General features: G+C 45.0%; 1 protein-coding gene across 2 annotated transcripts in view; it reads left to right on the top strand.

Annotated features, from left to right (window-relative positions):
* The window catches only part of LOC138976823 (innexin unc-9-like), a 28,625-nt gene extending 24,545 nt beyond the window's left edge, over positions 1–4,080 (top strand). For both annotated transcript variants that reach the window (XM_070349715.1, XM_070349716.1), the window contains exons 5-8: positions 966–1,305; positions 1,449–1,573; positions 2,484–2,695; positions 2,965–4,080. In XM_070349715.1, the coding sequence (XP_070205816.1) occupies positions 966–1,305; positions 1,449–1,573; positions 2,484–2,695; positions 2,965–3,091 (804 nt within the window). In that variant the 3' untranslated portion in view covers positions 3,092–4,080. The remainder of the gene's footprint in view (positions 1–965; positions 1,306–1,448; positions 1,574–2,483; positions 2,696–2,964) is intronic.
* Positions 4,081–20,800: the final 16,720 nt, after the last annotated feature.

The following is a 20,800-nucleotide window of genomic DNA, read 5'->3' as shown; positions in this document are numbered from 1 at the left end:
TGCAGCATAGCGTAACCACTACCCCGCTCTTCTTGTCAATTTCACTGCCAATGCCGTGAGCGGTGGACCACGAGTATACGGTCTTGCTGCGTTGCATTGCGTTCAGTTTCATTCTGTGAGTTCGACAGCTACTTGACTAAATATTGTATTTTCGCCTTACGCGACTTGTTCGATACTTTGACGAGACAAACCCAATGCTGGTGTGTCAAAGAAGACAGCCACAGCGGGCTTGTTTGAGTCAAAGTATCACACCATATTTTCACCGTATTACCAATAACTGTCCCAATATATGATAACTGGTCTAAGAGGACGTTAACCCCTCATAGTCAGTCAGTCAGTCAGCCATTTCATTGGAAGACTCTTCCAGCTGGTGTGGGTTCAAGTTCTATGTAGCCTTCTAAGGCAATTGACAAAGAGTGGATACGTAAGATGAACGAGTCAGCCGGGAAGACAGGAGGGCACAGTTAAACGACATTATATTTCCCGCACTACTCGCCCCCCACACCCCCCTCCCTCCCTCTAATTGGTGTGGTCAGTTCTTTAGATTTGTGGCGCTCTCAGAAATGACTTAACAGTTATCATTTCTACCTGTCTGTTGTTTGTTACGGGTAACAACCTGTCTGTTGTTTGTTACAGGTAACAACCTGTCTGTTGTTTGTTACAGGTAACAACCTGTCTGTTGTTTGTTACAGGTAACAACCTGTCTGTTGTTTGTTACAGGTAACAACCTGTCTGTTGTTTGTTACAGGTAACAACCTGTTTGTTGTTTGTTACAGGTAACAACCTGTCTGTTGTTTGTTACAGGTAACAACCTGTCTGTTGTTTGTTACAGGTAACAACCTGTCTGTTGTTTGTTACAGGTAACAACCTGTCTGTTGTTTGTTACAGGTGAAAAAGACACTGTCCTGCTGCACCCTGTGTATAGGTAACAACATCCGGAACTACCTGTCTGTTGTTTGTTCCAGGTGAAAAGGACGCAGTCGTGTTCTGCTGAAGGGACATTAAACTCCAAAAACCAACCAACGCAGTCGTGCTGCACGTTGTGGATAGGTAACAACATCCGGAACTACCTGTCGTCGCTCTACCTGGTGACCAAGCTGGTGTACCTGGTCAACGTGATTCTGCAGTTCCTGGTGCTGTCTGCCTTCCTGCAGCTCAACTTCTGGCACTTCGGCCCGCAAACCCTGCACGCCTACGACAACCAGAAGATCAGCAAGGCCACCACAGAAACCTTCCCCATCGTGGCTCTCTGTCACTTCCAGACCTATGACATCAATGCTAATACCAACCATGACGGAGCTACAGGTACTCCGTCCACCCGTTCATCCCTCTGTCTTTCCTTGCCTCTGTTCGTCCATTAATATGTCCCTTCATCTACTATTAATGGGGTAGCAAACCAGATGATTACACTTTACCTTGGACTGTATGCGTGTGTGTCTGTGTGGCAGGAAAGTGGGTGCAGTGCATCCTGACGATCAACGTGTTCCTGGAGAAGCTGTTCCTGATCGAGTGGTTCTGGCTGCTGCTGCTCCTCATCATGACCTGCATCAACTTCTGCGTCTGGTGCTTCAAGGTCAGTCACTGGTGCTTCAAGGTCAGTAACTGGTGCTTCAAGGTCAGTAACTGGTGTTTCAAGGTCAGTAACGTATAACTGGTGCTTCAGTGTCAGTAACGGGTGCTTCAAGGTCAGTAACTGGTGTTTCAAGGTCAGTAACGTATAACTGGTGCTTCAGTGTCAGTAACTGGTGCTTCAAGGTCAGTAACTGGTGTTTCAAGGTCAGTAACGTATAACCGGTGCTTCAGTGTCAGTAACTGGTGCTTCAAGGTCAGTAACTGGTGTTTCAAGGTCAGTAACGTTTAACTGGTGCTTCAGTGTCAGTAACTGGTGCTTCAAGGTCAATAACTGTTTCAGGGTCAGAAACGTATAACTGGTGCTTCAGTGTCAGTAACTGGTGCTTCAAGGTCAGTCACTGGTGCTTCAAGGTCAGTAACTGGTGCTTCAAGGTCAGTAACTTGTGGGTAATGTCCGGGAAACGTTTTTTTAACAGCTGTGTTTAACTGACAGTAATCTTTGGAAAGACGGTACTGCAAGAATCGTGTGCATTGGGTGAATGTAGCCATGTCTTAAGCCTTAATTACAGCAGTGTGATGAGAGTTTTAGTATGCAGAATATCGAGAGAGAAAACATCTGAACCATGAGAAGGTAACCTCTGATGGCACGGATGACCTTCTAATCAGCTAGAGTTGTTCCCCATGCGTTCAATAATATGGGTATGGGTGGATTCGAATGAGCTGTGGTTTGCAAGGAAGATGTAAAGGCTCTTCACTCGGCACTCCTGCTCGACTGTCTTTGGATCCAAGGGTAATGAATGCGTTTCGTGCCCTTACTGGGCGTCAGTCGAGCCGCGTTGCACATCCTACATAATCTGACTGATTCACATGATGATGACACATGACTGACTCGCACAAATGACACATTACAGATCCTCCAGACGCGGACGGCGCTGCGGTTCGCTGAGCGCTACATGAAGCTGCTCGGGGTGTACACGGCGCCCCTCCCCGTGCCCAAGGGATGCTCCGTGGAGCAGTTCGTCATGGAGTACCTCCGCAACGACGGCATCTTCGTCCTCAGGATCCTCGCCGTAAACACCAATGAGGTCGTGGTGGCCGAGCTGGTGGAGGAGTGCTGGAAAAGGTCAGGGTCACGGGTCAGAGTCATGGTCACGGGTCACGGGTCAAGGTTAGAGTCAAGGTCAGGGTCACGGATCAGAGTCACGGGTCAGGGTCACGGGTCACGGATCAGGGTCACCGGGCTGAGTTGGAATACGTTTTTTGTACACTGCATACAAAGTAATGTCCCGTTGGATAAAGGATAGAGGTTAATCTACAGTAGTAGTGTGACTGATTTGAAAACAGTTTTTGTGCATAGCTTAAACATTAATGTTACGCTGGTGTGTGTGCCAGGTACCTGGAGTTTGAGGAGCATCCCCACCTGGCGAAGGGGGCCAGTATGGACATGGGGGAGGCAGAGACCGCCTTCGACACCATCCCCAGCAACGACGACAGGCCCCCCGACACCAACAACACGTAGGGGCATGACGTCATATGGGGACGCCATCAGCACGTCACGACCTGACGTCATAGGGGGAACAATCAGCACGTAGCGGCCTGACGTCATAGGAAGATACCATCACCACGTAGCGTCATGACGTCATAGGGACACGTGACGACATTCAGCTTTTCCCGTATGGGATTAGAACCAGGGAGGATGGTCAATCTTATCACGGAGGGGGGGGGGGGGGGGGGGTTGTACGTGGAGTGCCTTACTCCAGACACTGTCAGCCTACGTGTTGCTGTGTAAAAATCACGCCTGGAGCAGCCGCCATCAAGACTTTTTTAATCGGAGTAACAGTGTGTTCGTTGTCATTGTTCTCTTCGCTCTTAATGATAATGATTAGAACGCTTATGTAATGCGTCCCTACAGCTTGAAGCGCTTTACAAGTTCCGAAATTCAAATTGTTGTTGTCGTTGTTGCCATGGGAACACTTTCTTACCTTAAGTGCTTAAAGTCATCTTGAACTTGTGCAACGTGGACTGTGTGCAAAGAGAGATAAGAAAGTGTCCCCATCGTCTCCACCAACTGCAATCGCTATGATATTCACTAGCTTGCGTGTGCCATTGTGTGTTCCTGTGCCGTACCACAGTTTTCTCTCAATGACTATTGTGTGTTCCTGTGCCGTACCACAGTTTTCTCTCAATGACTATTGTGTGCTTAGTTTCCTGAGGAAATGCCCTTATCCGTCATGGATGTTGTAATACGATAAAACAGCTTCCTCCTGTCGCGTGGCGCTGTTAATTGTTAGGTACAACAGTCTTCGGACAGATCCTTGCCCCAGTGGCAGGATTCACTAATCCCTTGCAGCGGCTGGAGACGTCTCGTTCCTACACACGCCGTTGTCGAGAAAAGGCTGGGCTACCATATTTGCTTCATGGATAACACGGTGTGTGTGTGTGTGTGTGTGTGTGTGTGTGTGTGTGTGTGTGTGTGTGTGTGGGTGTGTGTGTGTGTGCGTGTGTGTGTGGGTGTGAGTTTGTGGGTGTGAGAGAGATAGAGAAAGAGAGAAAAAGAGAGAGAGAGAGAGAGAGAGAGAGAGAGAGAGAGAGAGAGAGAGAGAGAGAGAGAGAGAGAGGATGTAACTATTGTTGATATAGAAAGTGTGTATTTCATTTTATAAGGCTTGACAGTGCATGCGCATTTGTTCCGAGTCATGTGACCTGATCTAGCTGACAGTGACTTCGTATCAAGCCGTTCTCTGTAAGTGAAGTCAAGTCAAGATCCTTTGATCACTGCGCTGTGCTTCTCTATGTGAACGCAAGGGGAATAACTCAGACATTGTCATTTTGCAAGAGAGGTGCTGCTACTTAAGCCTGACTCACGGGTGGTTGAATGAATTTTGGGGGCCTGGGGAGCTCAGGTGGTAGAGCACTATATGTGCAGACCCAGAGACGGTATCCATCTCCCACCCCCGTGTCATCACACTGGCACGTTAAAGATCTTGGTCACACTACCATAAGTGCAGATGGCTGATACCACCTAAACACGCATACATCAAAAGCCGTGAGGGCGTAAAAACTCGAATCGTATAAACCAATTCATGTCCAATATAGGCAATTAAGACCTGACGGACAATAAGCTCCTTAACATTTACTTTTTTGGGTTGAATGAAATGATCGATGTGTGTGTGTGGGGGGGGGGGGAGTTTTATATATATATCAGCTGTTTGAATGAAGTGATAAGTTTGTTTGTGTGTGCTTGGGGGGGGGGGGTGGAGTTTTATATATATCAGCTTTTTGAATGAAGTGATGAGTTTGTTTGTGTGTGTTTGGGGGGGGGGGGTGTATATATCAGCTGTGTGAATGATGAGTGTGTGTGTGTGCGAGTGTGTGTAAGAGAGAGGTTTATATATTAACCGCAGCGTTTTTTGCTAAAGATCAGGGTGACGTCATGTGCCTGTTTACAATGACATCCTGTGGTCTCCATTGGATACTGCATGATGCGGTGACAGTGTACAGTCTTAGAATCTCACTCACTTTAATTCGTACTGTTGTTGCATTGATGCGGCTTATGTTTTGGTGTTACTGGCTAGCTGTCAGTTTCCAGGTACATATCTTATGTGAAGAGTTTGATGCCTACCATTCCTTCTGAAGACCTCCCTGCTCTCGAACCCGCTCACGTTGCGTTATCATTATTGCTTGTGTTGTTGGTGCGTTTGTTGTTGTTGCGTTCTCGCCACGGGTCTGTGTGTGTCAGTCACTGATGTGACACGCCACTTGTTGTTGTTGCGTTCTCGCCACGGGTCTGTGTGTGTCAGTCACTGATGTGACACGCCACTTGTTGTTGTTGCGTTCTCGCCACGGGTCTGTGTGTGTCAGTCACTGGTGTGACACGCCACAAACCTCATGTACAGCGATGTTCGGAGTTGTTTGGCGGTTTTTTTTTTTTTTTAGTAGACCTGCTCTTGTTCTTAATATTTACCGGTAGGCTAAATTGTCAAAAATGTGAGCAAACCCCATCTACTGCGAGATTTTGATACACACGTACCGACTGGGTGGCCGAGTGGTAACGCACTTGCGCTCGGAAGCGAGAGGTTGCGAGTTCGACCCTGGGTCATGGCGTTAGCAATTTTCTCCCCCCTTTCCTAACCTAGGTGGTGGGTTCAAGTGCTAGTCTTTCGGATGAGACGAAAAACCGAGGTCCCTTCGTGTACACTACATTGGGGTGTGCACGTTAAAGATCCCACGATTGACAAAAGGGTCTTTCCTGGCAAAATTGTATAGGCATAGATAAAAATGTCCACCAAAATACCCGTGTGACTTGGAATAATAGGCCGTGAAAAAGTAGCATATGCGCCGAAATGGCTGCGATCTGCTGGCCGATGTGAATGCGTGATGTATTGTGTAAAAAAATTCCATCTCACACGGCATAAATAAATCCCTGCGCCTTGAATATGTGCGCGATATAAATTGCATAAAAAAATATAAAAATAAATAAATCCCTGCGCTTAGAACTGTAGTGTACCCACGGAATACGCGCGATATAAGCCTCATATTGATTGATTGATTGATTGTTGATGGAGCTAACTTTGATGATTGACTCGACATTACGCAGCATAAGCTTAGAATGTTCATTGTGTTTGTTTTTGATTTTTTTACCATGCATGAAAATATCTTCTCTGTGCAGTGTGAGTACATTTATCGGCGAACTGTGTCTTTGCTGTAAACTACTGCAACATAATATGTTTACACACGTTATAACGTTTTATTTGTGAAATGATTATACATTGATAATTATAGGGGCCCACTAGCCTATTTACCAAGCTTTTACTGCAATATAAACTACATGTATTTACTTTTATATCGTTCGTGGTATCTTAATTAATTGTATCAGACTTTTAGGAATTGTCCATGTCAATGTTTTACAATTTTGAATGCGTTTTTTTATTCAGTCCAACACATTGTGCATCAAATTGTGTCTACAGCCTTTGGTGTCAGCTTCAGCATTGTCTGCCAGACTTGTCTCCCTTTCTCCACTCTTGCCAGACTTGTCTCCCTTTCTCCACTCTTGCCAGACTTGTCTCCCTTTCTCTACTCTTGCCAGACTTGTCTCCCTTTCTCCACTCTTGCCAGACTTGTCTCCCTTTCTCCACTCTTGCCAGACTTGTCTCCCTTTCTCCACTCTTGCCAGACTTGTCTCCCTTTCTCCACTCTTGCCAGACTTGTCTCCCTTTCTCCACTCTTGCCATATCTTTGATTTGTTTCCAGCGTGTTTTTCATAAATGCTTTATTTATTGACATGGTGGCGTGTTTCTGTTGTTCCCGTAATGTGATTGCTACCTCTTTTACTGTGACATGTTTTTCTTCATCCTAATTAATGTGACCCTCCACAACGGAATGAGTCGCATGTTACCTTTGCATGATTTTCATGTTTTTACATTTTCCAAAAGAGTTTTAGAAAAGAGCGAACACTGTTTGAGTTATAAGCCTGTGACTAAGGTGACCCTCACACTGTTACCAGACACTCCCCGGACTTATATTAAGCCATGCGACTCATTTCGTGGTGGAGGGTCACATTTTATGTCTATAGCTATAGCTTTTCTCTTGCGCTTCTAATTTTTTTTCTTTTGTGAACTCACTTTGTGTATTATATACTGTTCAAAAAAAGAAACGCATAGTTGCTACTTGCCAAATTTGTTTTATTTTTCGAAAAAATTAACAGAAAATCCAATATTTAGATTATTTGTTTGAAATTTGGTATGGACACAGTTGAATGCACACACAGTTCATTTGCATCTTCAAATCAATCAGTCAATCAATACGATTGGGTGCCGAGGCTGTCAAGTCAGTAGGGGGTGTGACTGCCTTGAGCAGCAACAACTGCCCGGCACCTTCTGGGCATGGACTGGATCAGATGCCGGATATCTTGCTGTGGGATGGTGTCCCACTCCTCCTGAAGTGCCTGCAATAGATCGCGGTGATTTGCCGGCGCTTCTTCTCGCCTGCGCACACGTCTGTCCAATTCATCCCAGAGGTGTTCTATCGGGTTCATGTCTGGCGACATGGATGGCCAGGGAAGCACCTGGACATGGTAGTCGGTGAGGAACTGGGTGGTGAGTCGTGCTGTGTGCGGGCGAGCGTTGTCCTGCTGGAATATGGCATCCTGGTCAGCCAGAAGAGGAAGGGCGTGTGGGCGCAGAATTTCCTCCACGTATCGCTGGGCAGTTATGCGCCCTTGGACGTGCACCAGGGTGCTCCTTCCAGCGGTATTGATCGCCCCTCCACACCATGACGCCTCCACCACCATGAACGGGTGCCTCATCCACACAGTTGGGCGCGTAACGTTCGTTTACTCTCCGGTAGACCCTCCTCCGACCATCATGTCGCTGGAGCAGGAAGTAGGACTCGTCGCTGAACCACACGTGTCTCCAGTGATTCCGGACGGTCCAGCGAAGGTGCTGGTTGCCCCACTGCACTCGGTTCTGGCGATGGCGGCGGGTGAGGACAGCTCCTCTGTGAGGTCTGCGAGCTCTCAAACCAGCTTCATGCAGGCGGTTCCGCACGGTCTGGTCCGATAATCGGTGTGGCCCGGGGAGAGCCTGGACAGAAGATGAGGCCGACAGGAAACGATTCCGGAGGTGGCGGAGCCGTATGAAGCGGTCGTGAGCAGCAGTTGTCGCCCTTGGTCTTCCCGCTCGTGGCAAGTCAGCAACGGAGCCAGTGGCTTGAAACCTGACCCACAGTCTACTGATGGTGCTCTGGGACACGTGGAAGTGCCTGGCGATTGCACTTTGACTTTGGCCTGCTTGTAAACGACCCAATGCAATTTGGCGGTCTTCTCTGCTCAATCGGGCCATCTTTCGTCGCTGAATTGTCGTCTGATTTCTTTGTGGCGAACAATCCGCTTTTATGGGTTTTGGAAGACATGGTGAGAGCTCAATATTCCCCGAGTTTCACGAGATTACACTGAAGCATGACGAGTGGTCATGCCAAATGAGCAATTTTGACATTGTAGCCACTGATAACGCATGCGTCACGTGCAGAGCTCACTTGTGGCAATGGACGAAAGGTCGACGACCAGATAAACATTTTCTGCAGTTTGGTGGATATCCTTGTAGCCATATAACTAAATTAACCAAATATTACAAGCTATGCGTTTCTTTTTTTGAACAGTATACGTTCACTGAAAAAGCTTAATTGTATCATTTACGTATTGGCTGTTTTACAACGTTTCATCAAAAGACCGGTTATTTCAATCTTCGTGCTTTCAATGCAATTGAGGATATGCTGCACATCAGAGTATGTTCCCCACTCCGTTGAAGTTTGTGAAAAGGCAGGGGCGGATCTGGGTTTTGAAAGGGGGGGGTGCAAAGTTCTTTTTTTTTGTTGTTGTATCTTATGAGCGAATCGACGGCGCGAAGCGCCGAGCATGCTAGGGGGTATCGGGGGCATGCCCCCCCGGAATTTTTTTTTAAAAAGGAAGCAAAATTGTGCAATCTGGTGCAATCTGAGCGTGTAAAGTGCTATTTTCAGGTGATACATTTTCTTTTTTTGTTTTGTTTTTTTGTTGTCCCGCTGGGGGGGGGGGGGTGCAATTGCACCCATTGCACCCCCCCCCCCCAGATCCGCCCCTGAAAGGCAACAGTTATTTCGCAGTGTGTGTGTGTGTGTGTGTGTGTGTGTGTGTGTGTGTGTTGCAATGGCCAAACAGCCGGCAGTATGCGTAATACTCGGCTCTCGCAAAGCACACGGCGTCAACACTCGCTGCCCCATTCATCTGGTGTGAAGTCAGCGAGAGGCCCCTGGTAAAGGGAGCGTACTCGTCCCGTCACAAGGTGTAGAATGCAGAAGTTCCTTCCCTTCCATCAAACAAGGAAAGTGGTTAAAAATCGACTTGCTTGGTACGAAGTGGGACATAATTACTCTTTAAATGTTTTACATGCAAATGATCTAAATTGTACTCGTTTTTGGTTGTTGGTTTCCCAGTCATTTTCGCTGACCATTCCTTTGATTCCTGTTATTAATGAAACGTTTAGGGAGAAAGATACAATACGATTTATTAACTTGATGAGGGTCACTGTTTGACCATTACCCGACAATCGATCCACAGCATTATTCCCTTGACTTACTTTGTGAACCTGTATCTATGTTTCAATACAAGGAAAGTACATTGGAAACCAGTTTGATGAGCTTCTTTTAGCTGTAAGTTTAGAGAAGAAGAAGAGGACGAAAGTTGCATTTATTGTGACACGTTGAAATAGAAGGATCAGAACGCGTCTCAGTCCTTTCCACGAAAGTGACATGGGAGATAATCTGCTTGTGAGTTGTAGCACAACTTGGGCCTGCCCCCCCCCCCCCCCCCCCCCCACCCCCTTGTCATCCTCAGGGAGCATCACGAGGAGGACTTAACTCTGTGAGGAGCTGTGTGCGTGACGTCATTGGTCTCCTTGTGCATCGTCTTCAGCGTGAGATTACAAGTACAGTCGAGTCTGTCTATAACGACCACCCGAGGGACCGACAACAAGTAGTCGTTATAGACAGGTGGTCGCGTTGGAAAGGTGAATTGATGAAAGAAACACTTGTCAGGGATCCTTTGAATGTTCGTTTAGGGGAAGGTGGTCGCTGTGGAGAGGTGATTGCAAGGGCAGGTTGAGCTGTACAGTCCTCCTCGTCCAACTCGTCATGTCCAGGTGGTCGCTGTGGAGAGGTGATCGCAAGAGCAGGTTGAGCTGTACAGTCCTTCTCGTCCAACTCGTCATGTCCAGGTGGTCGCTGTGGAGAGGTGATCGCAAGAGCAGGTTGAGCTGTACAGTCCTTCTCGTCCAACTCGTCATGTCCAGGCTCTACGCGGGGTTCGGGCATCCAGCTAGATACACGCAGAGCATCGATAGCCTCGCTGCTTTCTCTTCAAATCCATTTCTTTTCTCAATTAATGTTGTAACTGCATGGTCCCATAGCTAATCTTCAAACATGATGCAACAACAACTCCCTGCCAAGTTGCACACAGACAAGAGACAGGATGCTCAATGTTAGCTGTGTATCCAAACCGAAGGACGTTTTGACCCAACGCGAAAGACTGGTGGTAGTGTTTGTACGGGATCGTTCTCTTGGCAAGGAAAGGGACTGTCGTCTAAAAAAGTAGGATTTTTTTAATGACCAATTCTTTCGTCAAGAACAAGCTATAAGATCAAAATATTCACAGTAAACCGAACACAAGAGTCAACGAAAAAACACAACCCCAGCTTTGTGACGATACTGGCATTTGATCAGAACATAATTATGAACCGAGTACAAAGTAAAAGTCATCAGCTGGCACGGTATGACGACACGTTCTTATTGTTATCATCAAACATGATTGAAGTTATTTCCCTTCGATTCTCAGCAGCTTGTGCAAAACAGAAGGCGTCTGTCGTTACGATTTGTTTTACATTTCAATGTGTGTTGAAATCATTACAGATTGATGTGTGTTTGATACAATAGTGTTAGGCGTGTCATGACGACACAATCTGCCTCTGACGTCACACCTGATGCGAGGTCACTCAGGTCAACAAACAAAACTACATGTGTTTGGAGTTATACAGTGGGTTGTGAAATATTTGATATTTGAATTTATTGACGTACAGAGTGGTCCAACCAATCTTTATTGTAAAGTAGATACAGATTTTAACAAGATCTAAAGAAACAAATGTGTCAAAAGACATTTTTCAGAACCTTCTACGTACTGTGACATATCTACAGGAAAATAGCAATAAGAATGACTACTGCCATTAGACGGTTAAAAGGGAGCACACTTTCATCAATCCAGGATAGCAATATATAGGTTGTAGGGACGATAGAAATAACGAGTAAACAACCTTCCAATTTTACGTTGCTCCTTCATTTGTGTTCGCAGAAATTGTTGTCTTATACGAGTTGTAAGGCAAGACGCCTAGCGCTGAGTGAAAGCGTCCCCCGTCGCGCGATATGAGTGTGGCGAGAGTTGTGACGAGAGTTGTGACGATATATTGATTGCAGCCAAGCTGTCCTGCCTGGCGTCGAGTGGAAACCAATCCTCCCTGCCGCCTCTAAGCTCTCTCGCTGTCTGATCGGTCAGCCGCCAGGTGATAGCTTCAAGCCACAAGCTACTCATTCCTAATTGACACCAACACTGTCTTAAAGGAAGGGGCGGGGCGGGAGCTATATTACGCTGGAGAAAGAGGTTTTGAAAGTGGACGTTTGATGTCATGAATAATTCGCTTTGCGTTCCGTAGCACGAGAAATGGGCGTTCAGGGAACGTCACTGGAAGTGCGTTCCATGGGATTCTCTACAGAAAGGCAAAAATACATGTCAGGCCTTAACACACACACACACACACACACACACACACACACACACACACACACACAACACACACACACACACACACACACACACACACACACACACACACACACACACACACACACACAGACACACACACACAAGACAATTCTGGGTATAACAAGACATTTCTGGGTATGACAAGACATTTCTGGGTATGACAAGACATTTCTAGGTATGGCAATACATTTCTAGACAGGACAATTCTGTGTATGCCTTTACATTTCTGGGTATGATTGAACATGCCATGGCTTGATGGAGCAAGTTTGAGTATCACGGGACGTCACTTGGTCTCCTAAACATGTGTGGGTCTGGTGGAAGAATGTCTGATCTGGTATAGCGAGGGTTGCTCGGGACATGGTGTGACATATCTGACTATGACTTCACTTTGCCTGGAACCAGTCTGCATGCAATTCAGCAGCGGGGCGACCATTTCAACTCAGCGGGTCACAGGTGGTGGATAGTGAACAGCCCTTAGATATAGGGGTTAACTAAGCTAGCTTTAGCAAATAAGCAGTCCCGAACCAACTGGCGATGTTCCTACCAGGACGGGGTGGGGTAGAGGGTGGCTCCACTACTTCTACAAAATGCCTTCTATGTCCTCTGACGGGTTTATCGTGGCGATCAGGAGCCGCCATAAAAGCTCTAGCGACGAGGAAGGACACCCTGGAGAAACAAACCCGGGCAGACGAAAAGAACTGGGAGGAAACCAGGACAGCTGAAGACGGAGGTATTAGGCCAGTAGCGCTCGCTGGCAATCACAGTAGCCCGCGTCTACACCCCATTGATAGAGAGGTAAGGCAGGTAAACGGACGATACCATAAAGCGCCTGTTAGTCTCTTTATTCCTTTGGAGAGACAAAGATTTAAACCTCATTTTCAAACTTTTGACACCTTCACCACGAAATACAATGCAACTCAACCGATGATATTATCAGATCCCTTCTCTTTGCCAGTGTTGAGGGAGCGTACATTGCCGTTATTCGTGGCCGACAAGTGTGCATGAAACGAGGGCCGAGGGTGGCCCGGGGCAGGTCCGCAGGGAGGGGACGGAGGATCCGCTCCAAGCCGGGAGGGAGGGTCTGCCCAGTGTCTGACAGGGAGGGGCCGGAGTGGATGTGACGGGTGTGTATTGAGACTGGGGGCAGGGCGGCGCCCACAGGGATGGTTAAAGGCCCAGTTCGTCTCACTGTCTCACAGCTGGTCAGACCATCCCTCTGCTTGGTCACATACCAAACATTAACGCATTGAATGCTAACTGTGGTGCGTTCTACATTTTAGATGAATTAATTTCCGAAAAAGGCATGAGTTCTTGTTACGAAATTAATTCGTAAAAAACCCTACCCGCCACAGTGCACGGAAAGCACACAGGCTGTTTATCCAAGTGAAGGAATGGTCTCGTCACATGGTCTTGTCACATGGTCTTGTCACATGGTCTCGTCACATGGTCTTGTCACATGGTCTTGTCACATGGTCTTGTCACATGGTCTTGTCACATGGTCTTGTCACATGGTCTTGTCACATGGTCTTGTCACATGGTCTTGTCACATGGTCTTGTCACATGTTAAAGCCTGACCTGATCTGAGACGATTGTTTTGTTTGTTTGTTTGCTTAACGCCCAGCCGACCACGAAGGGCCATACCAGGTCTTGATTTGTTTGTTTGCTTAACGCCCAGCCGACCACGAAGGGCCATACCAGGTCTTGATTTGTTTGTTTGCTTAACGCCCAGCCGACCACGAAGGGCCATACCAGGGCGGTATCAGGTCTTGATTTGTTTGTTTGTTTGCTTAACGCCCAGCCGACCACGAAGGGCCATACCAGGTCTTGATTTGTTTGTTTGCTTAACGCCCAGCCGACCACGAAGGGCCATACCAGGGCGGATCTGAGACGATGAGGCAAACTATTTTGACGAGGCGGAGTGGACCTTTTAACGGGCCCAAGTTTCCTCCCTGGCTCCCTGTGGGACGCAGGCTTTCAGCGGACCGAGGGAGTCCCGCTGCGTGTAGCAGTCACTGACCCTCGTCACTGAATCATCCCCAGTCTCCCTAGGTATCCCTGCACCCCGACCGCGGCCTTGTTTTTATCATCAGCCTTGTCCACTCTGCCTGCCCCACTCTGCTGCCCCACTTTTTTCTTGTCTGTGTTCTGCTTTGTCAGCTTTGACCGCTTTTTAATGTTACATAAACTCGGCAAAACAATTATTGCATCCATGGTTTTACCCCAACTAAAACGTTCATGCCCAATTCATTCAAACTGTCTATGCCATTAAAGGGTCTCCACTTGGCTATCTGGCACACTTTTCGGATCAAAGAATTCTTTTACAAGGGTCACGTCACCGCCGCCGAAATAAGTAAGGTATCAATTGGAGTACGAGAATGGTTGCTATAATTTGTTTTGCCGAGTTTAGAATGAAAGAAAACAAGAGCAACCCACCATTGCCTCCATGGACTTTCGCCACGACTGTCTGTCTTCCTGTGCTGTCTGTTGTGTCGGGCTTGCAATATGGTGCAGAGAGAGCGCCGTCGTGGTTCGTTGCACTGTGTTTAACGATTAGTGTTTTTTGTTGTTGTTTGTGGTGTTGTTGTTGTTCTTCTTCTTCTTCTTTATGTTTTTGTTGTTGTTGTTGAGAGACCCAGACCCAAGTCAATGCAAGTCCCAAAGCAGTCAACAATAATGGTGGGACGACGACGACGATGATGATGATGATGATGATGATGATGATGATGATAGATGATGATGATGATGATGACGATGATCATGGTGATGATGATGATGATTATGACGATGATGATGATGGTTAGAGCATAAGAGAGAGAGAGAGAGAGAGAGAGAGAGAGAGAGAGAGCCAATGCGAATTCTTTCTTTATTTATTTGTTTAGAGAGAGAGAAAGAGAGAGAGAGAAAGAGGGAGAGACAGAGAGAGACAGAGACAGAGACAGAGACAGGTAAGTCAGTTAAACAGACCATACAATAATGTTGCTGTTATTCTCTTTATTCCATTGATAGAAAATAATTTAAACCACATTTTCAAGACGTCAGACACCTTCACCACGACATACAATGCAACTCAACCAAAAGTGAGAATACAACGCACAGCGAGGAAAGAGTTCAAGTTTGAAACGACTGCAAGGTCGGACCGGGCCAACGTCATGCTAAAACTTTACTCAGAGTCTACCGGGATGTGTAATTAACGTCAGAAATAAGGAGCATGAAACCAGCCTACCAGCAAATGGGTTATTTACATCATAAATAAAGAGCATAGCCAGAAAATGTGCGAATTACATCACAAACAATGCAGAGAAAATATGTGACTAACGTCATAAAAAAGGACCATGATAACCAGCCTACCAGGATATGCGTTACTAACATCACAAACAAAGAGCATACACAGAAACTGTGTGAATAACGTCATAAATAAAGAGCAAAGCCAGAAAATGCGCGAAGAACATAACAAATAAGGAGCATAATAACCAGCTCACCAGAAAATGCGTCACTAATATCACGAACAAAGAGCATAGCCAGAACATGTGTGAATAACGCCATAAATACGGAACATACAAAGAAAATGTGTAACTTTTCTCGTGAATAGGAAGCATAATAACCAGTCTTCCAAAAAATACGTCACTAACATCACGAATAAAGAGCATAGCCACAACATGTGTGAATAACGCCATAAATAAGGGACATAAACAGAACATGTGTGAATAACGCCATAAATAAGGGACATAAACAGAACATGTGTGAATAACGCCATAAATAAGGGACATAAACAGAACATGTGTGAATAACGCCATAAATAAGGGACATAAACAGAACATGTGTGAATAACGCCATAAATAAGGGACATAAACAGAACATGTGTGAATAACGCCATAAATAAGGGACATAAACAGAACATGTGTGAATAACGCCATAAATAAGGGACATAAACAGAACATGTGTGAATAACGCCATAAATAAGGGACATAAACAGAACATGTGTGAATAACGCCATAAATAAGGGACATAAACAGAACATGTGTGAATAACGCCATAAATAAGGGACATAAACAGAACATGTGTGAATAACACCATAAATAAGGGACATAAACAGAACATGTGTGAATAACGCCATAAATAAGGGACATAAACAGAACATGTGTGAATAACGCCATAAATAAGGGACATAAACAGAACATGTGTGAATAACGCCATAAATAAGGGACATAAACAGAACATGTGTGAATAACGCCATAAATAAGGGACATAAACAGAACATGTGTGAATAACGCCATAAATAAGGGACATAGCCAGAACATGTGTGAATAACACCATAAATAAGGGACATAAACAGAACATGTGTGAATAACGCCATAAATAAGGGACATAGCCAGAACATGTGTGAATAACGCCATAAATAAGGGACATAAACAGAACATGTGTGAATAACGCCATAAATAAGGGACATAAACAGAACATGTGTGAATAACGCCATAAATAAGGGACATAGCCAGAACATGTGTGAATAACGCCATAAATAAGGGACATAAACAGAACATGTGTGAATAACGCCATAAATAAGGGACATAGCCAGAACATGTGTGAATAACGCCATAAATAAGGGACATAAACAGAACATGTGTGAATAACGCCATAAATAAGGGACATAGCCAGAACATGTGTGAATAACGCCATAAATAAGGGACATAAACAGAACATGTGCAAAGAACCTCATAAATAGGAAGCATAAAAACCAGTCTACCAGAACATGTGCAACTAAGATCATACATAACGAGCATACCAAGAACAATGTGTGAATAACGCAATAAACCAGGAAAGATCACTGAACATGACAAAGCTGTACAGATAAGGCGCGATGCTCTTTGGAACACAAAGCTTTTCGTTTTTTCCTTGTTGTCAAAACTACGAACAAAGATTAATCGTTCACTGTAATATTCAATTAAAAAAAAAAGAAATAATGCGCAACACTGGCTGAATAAGTCAAAAGTTAGACAAATCCTTAGAGGCTGTGACTCGTTAGTACAGACAGTGGTTATATTTAGCAACAAATGACGTAAATTCAGATTGTGACTACATTTAGCAACAAATGACGTAAATTCAGATTGTGACTACATTTAGCAACAAATGACCCAAGTACAAATACAATTTTCACTGAGCTCTGCGTAGACAGCCACGACTATGTGTGCCAATGCATCTAAGGTGTAAGGGAGGGGGGGGGGGGGGTGAGCTGTGTGTATCGTGTCCAAGGGTTACGCCCCATTCCCACGTTTTGATAGCCTTTCCCTTAACGATCGCAAACAATTTCCAGATGCGTATACTCAAAGCGCCCTTTCGAGTTTTATTAGCGAATACATATACAAAATCCGCTGCCCATAATACATACTATTATATCGCACTCTATTACTTCAAGCATTGTGCGGTAGCTGTTTCATTTTCTTCACTTCTTTTCTTCGTCTTTGGTTTGCTTGTTGTTTGTGTGTCTTTATAGTACATATTTCGTGGCAGGATTGTTAAACACTAACTTTTGCTATTAGGTATTCTTTATTATATGCTGTTGCCATTGCGTGTGCGTGTCCGGTCATAGATAACTAACTACAACTTAAAAAAAATCTATGAGATAATTCAATTCACGACGCATTCAGTGAAAATCAAGCAATCAATATCAGTACAAAGATTCAACAATTACGTCAGTCATCAATGTCTACGATTAAAAACTCAACAGTAACAAGAACATCAATATATTTGTTGGAAAGCCGTTAGAATAAAAATAAATGTTAAGTCAATATGACAATACATTTTGAAAAGCTGCGGGCAGTATTTTACCCACTGAAGAAACTTGTCTGTCTTTTTTCACCTGAATAAATAGTACAATCACAAGAGTACAAATGTATTTAGCAGAAAATCTTGATCAGCTTAAAGATTCTGAATAAATTCGAAAACATCCAACCGCGATTGTAACATTAGTCATTAGATAACGAACATTCAACGAGCAACAACGTAAACAAAAAACCGCAAAAAATCTAAATACACTGGCACACAAAGATGACATTAGTTATAGCATTAGTTATTAATTACTTAGTCTCTCTCTCTCCCTCTCTGCACACACACACACACACACACACACACACACACACACGGCACACACACACACACGCACACACACACACGCGCACACACACACGGCACACACACACACACACTGACGCAGTTACAATTATGCATACCACTAACAATCAAGCACAACCAAGCCACGGACTATTAGCATTGGTTTTTTTTAATTTGTTATTTGTTCTCACGGTTGGCCGATCTGTTCATAACGTGATAGTTATGTCACCCAATGCAGGCATTCAATTACATACTCAACTCTTGAGCAGTTTCGTGAAATCCACGTGAACATTCTGAGGGGCAAAGCAGTTTCAACTTGTCATGTGTGTGTGTGACTTGCCGCACACAATTCGGTCTGCAGAATGCAGGCTTAACTCAGCTATAAGTTAATGACATCATGTACATCCAGGCAATGGGAAGCTTTGCACACCGTGTGAACAACAGGACAGAACGTCAAGTTCAGATCTGATTGTGAAGACCATGCATAGTGTATTCCTTCAGAGAAACTCGGGGCAGAATCCACAGAAAAAGCGGAACTAGGGCCTAACACAATTTTGAGAAAGTTCCCAATCTTTCTCCCAGCAAACCGCATTCAAGATTGTGGAAATGGAACAAGGTATTTACGACTTTTTATCGCTTGGCAGAGCAAACGTGGGGCCCAGCGTGCATGTAGCGCGGCATTGAACACCTCCTGTCCGTCCAAACACCGAACACTGGGCGATCTTCGCCAGTAAACAGCCATTCTTTTAACCGCCCTCCCGCCAGAAACTAGCAGCAAACAGCCGTTCTGTCCTCCTCCCCCCGACGAGAGCGTGGTGCCGGGACAGGCGGGTCGGAGTGGAAGGAAGCCGGAAGACGAGCAAACAGAGGCGGCCAAAAAGGCGGGCCTACTTCAAACACAGCGCGCCGTGTCCCGGGGCCGCCATATTGGACCCAGCAGCCAATCAATGAAGCAAGATGTCTTGGCGTCCCCAACCCGCCCCGCTCTTCCATTCCACTCCTCGCTTCTCGCATCATTGTCTTCCCGAACCCCGGGGGACCTCAGTCAGGAGACCTCAACTCAACACAGTCAGCTACTTTTTAAACAAAATGTACAGACGACTGTGCTATGCGAGGGGTAAGGAAATACCCCCCCCCCCCTCTCTGTGTGTCTCGTACCACTTTGTTTGAATCAATGGGAATATACAATTAAACGAACCACCTCCAGAACGCTTCTAACTGTCACTAACCGTTTGTTACCGGGGTTGTACACATGTTCTAGTATTGCACACAAATCAGTAGCTTAATTAAACAACACCACACCGATATGATATTGAAAGCTGCATTTAAAAGGGAATGCCAGTCCGCGTGGCTGGCCCGCATATTCCGAAAAAAAACCCAAAAAAAAACACCGAAAAAAAACGAAGCAAAACTAAAAGTAAACCCACAAGACCAAAAATCTGATGGCAATATTTTAGCCGAATTGCAAATAACCCTGCACCTGCCCCCTCCCCCACCCTGTTGTCGTGTACCCTCCTTCATTCTCACGTCTTGGCCCTAACAACCCTCGTGAAATACAGCCATGTTGCTCCGTGCCAAGATGCACGCCTTTCTCAGCAAACCAGCGTAGAGCTGTCATGGCTGTTACTAGAGATCAGACCATTCGTCCATTTTGACACATACCCGATCTATAGCCTGACTGTTTTACAATGTAAACTTCAATGCTTTCTGTACAATGAGCTTGATAAACGACACCAGTGTCAATGTGGTGAATGAATTGCGCAATGAATCCCCAGGGTGTGCTGCAAACATCCATGCTGTTGACTGTTGATCCAAGCGGAAGACACTGCTGTTTGAAGTCGGACCGATGTATGGTGACTGATAACATGGTTTCAATTAACAAAAAAACAAGTCGCGTAAGGCGAAAATACAACATTTAGTCAAGCTGTCGAACTCACAGAATGAAACTGAACGCACTGCAATTTTTCAGCAAGACCGTAACTATACTCGTCGCATCGTCAGTCCACCGCTTGTGGCAAAGGCAGTGAAATTGACAAGAAGAGCGGGGTAGTAGTTGCGCTGAGAAGGATAGCACGCTTTTCTGTACCTCTCTTCGTTTTAACTTTCTGAGCGTGTTTTTAATTCAAACATATCATATCTATATGTATTTGGAATCAAGAACCGACAAGGAATACGATGAAAGTGTTTTTAAATTGATTTCAAAAATTTAATTTTGATCATAATTTTTATATATGTAATTTTCAGAGCTTGTTTTTAATCTCAATATAACATATTTATATGTTTTTGGAATCAGAAAATGATGAAGAATAAGTTGAACGTAAATTTGGATCGTTTTATAAATATTTTTTTTTTTTACAATTTTCAGATTTTTAATGACCAAAGTCATTAATTAATTTTTAAGCCACCAAGCTGAAATGCAATACCGAAGTCTGGCTTTCGTCGAAGATTGCTTGGCCAAAATTTCAATCAATTTGATTGAAAAATGAGGGTGTGACAGTGCCGCCTCAACTTTTACAAAAAGCCGGATATGACGTCATGAAAGACATTTATCGAAAAAATGAAAAAATCGTCCGGGGATATCATTCCCAGGAACTCTCATGTAAAATTTCATAAAGATCGGTCCAGTAGTTTAGTCTGAATCGCTCTACGCACACACACACGCACAGACAGACAGACAGACAGACACGCACATACACCACGACCCTCGTCTCGATTCCCCCTCTATATGTTAAAACATTTAGTCAAAACTTGACTAAATGTAAAAACGAAGGTTATTGAATT

This window comes from Littorina saxatilis, linkage group LG9 (assembly GCF_037325665.1).
Source record: "Littorina saxatilis isolate snail1 linkage group LG9, US_GU_Lsax_2.0, whole genome shotgun sequence".
In the NCBI taxonomy this organism is placed as follows: Eukaryota; Metazoa; Mollusca; class Gastropoda; order Littorinimorpha; family Littorinidae; genus Littorina; species Littorina saxatilis.
The sequence above is the reverse complement of the archived record's forward strand: the minus strand, read 5'-3'. Positions and strand labels throughout refer to the sequence as shown.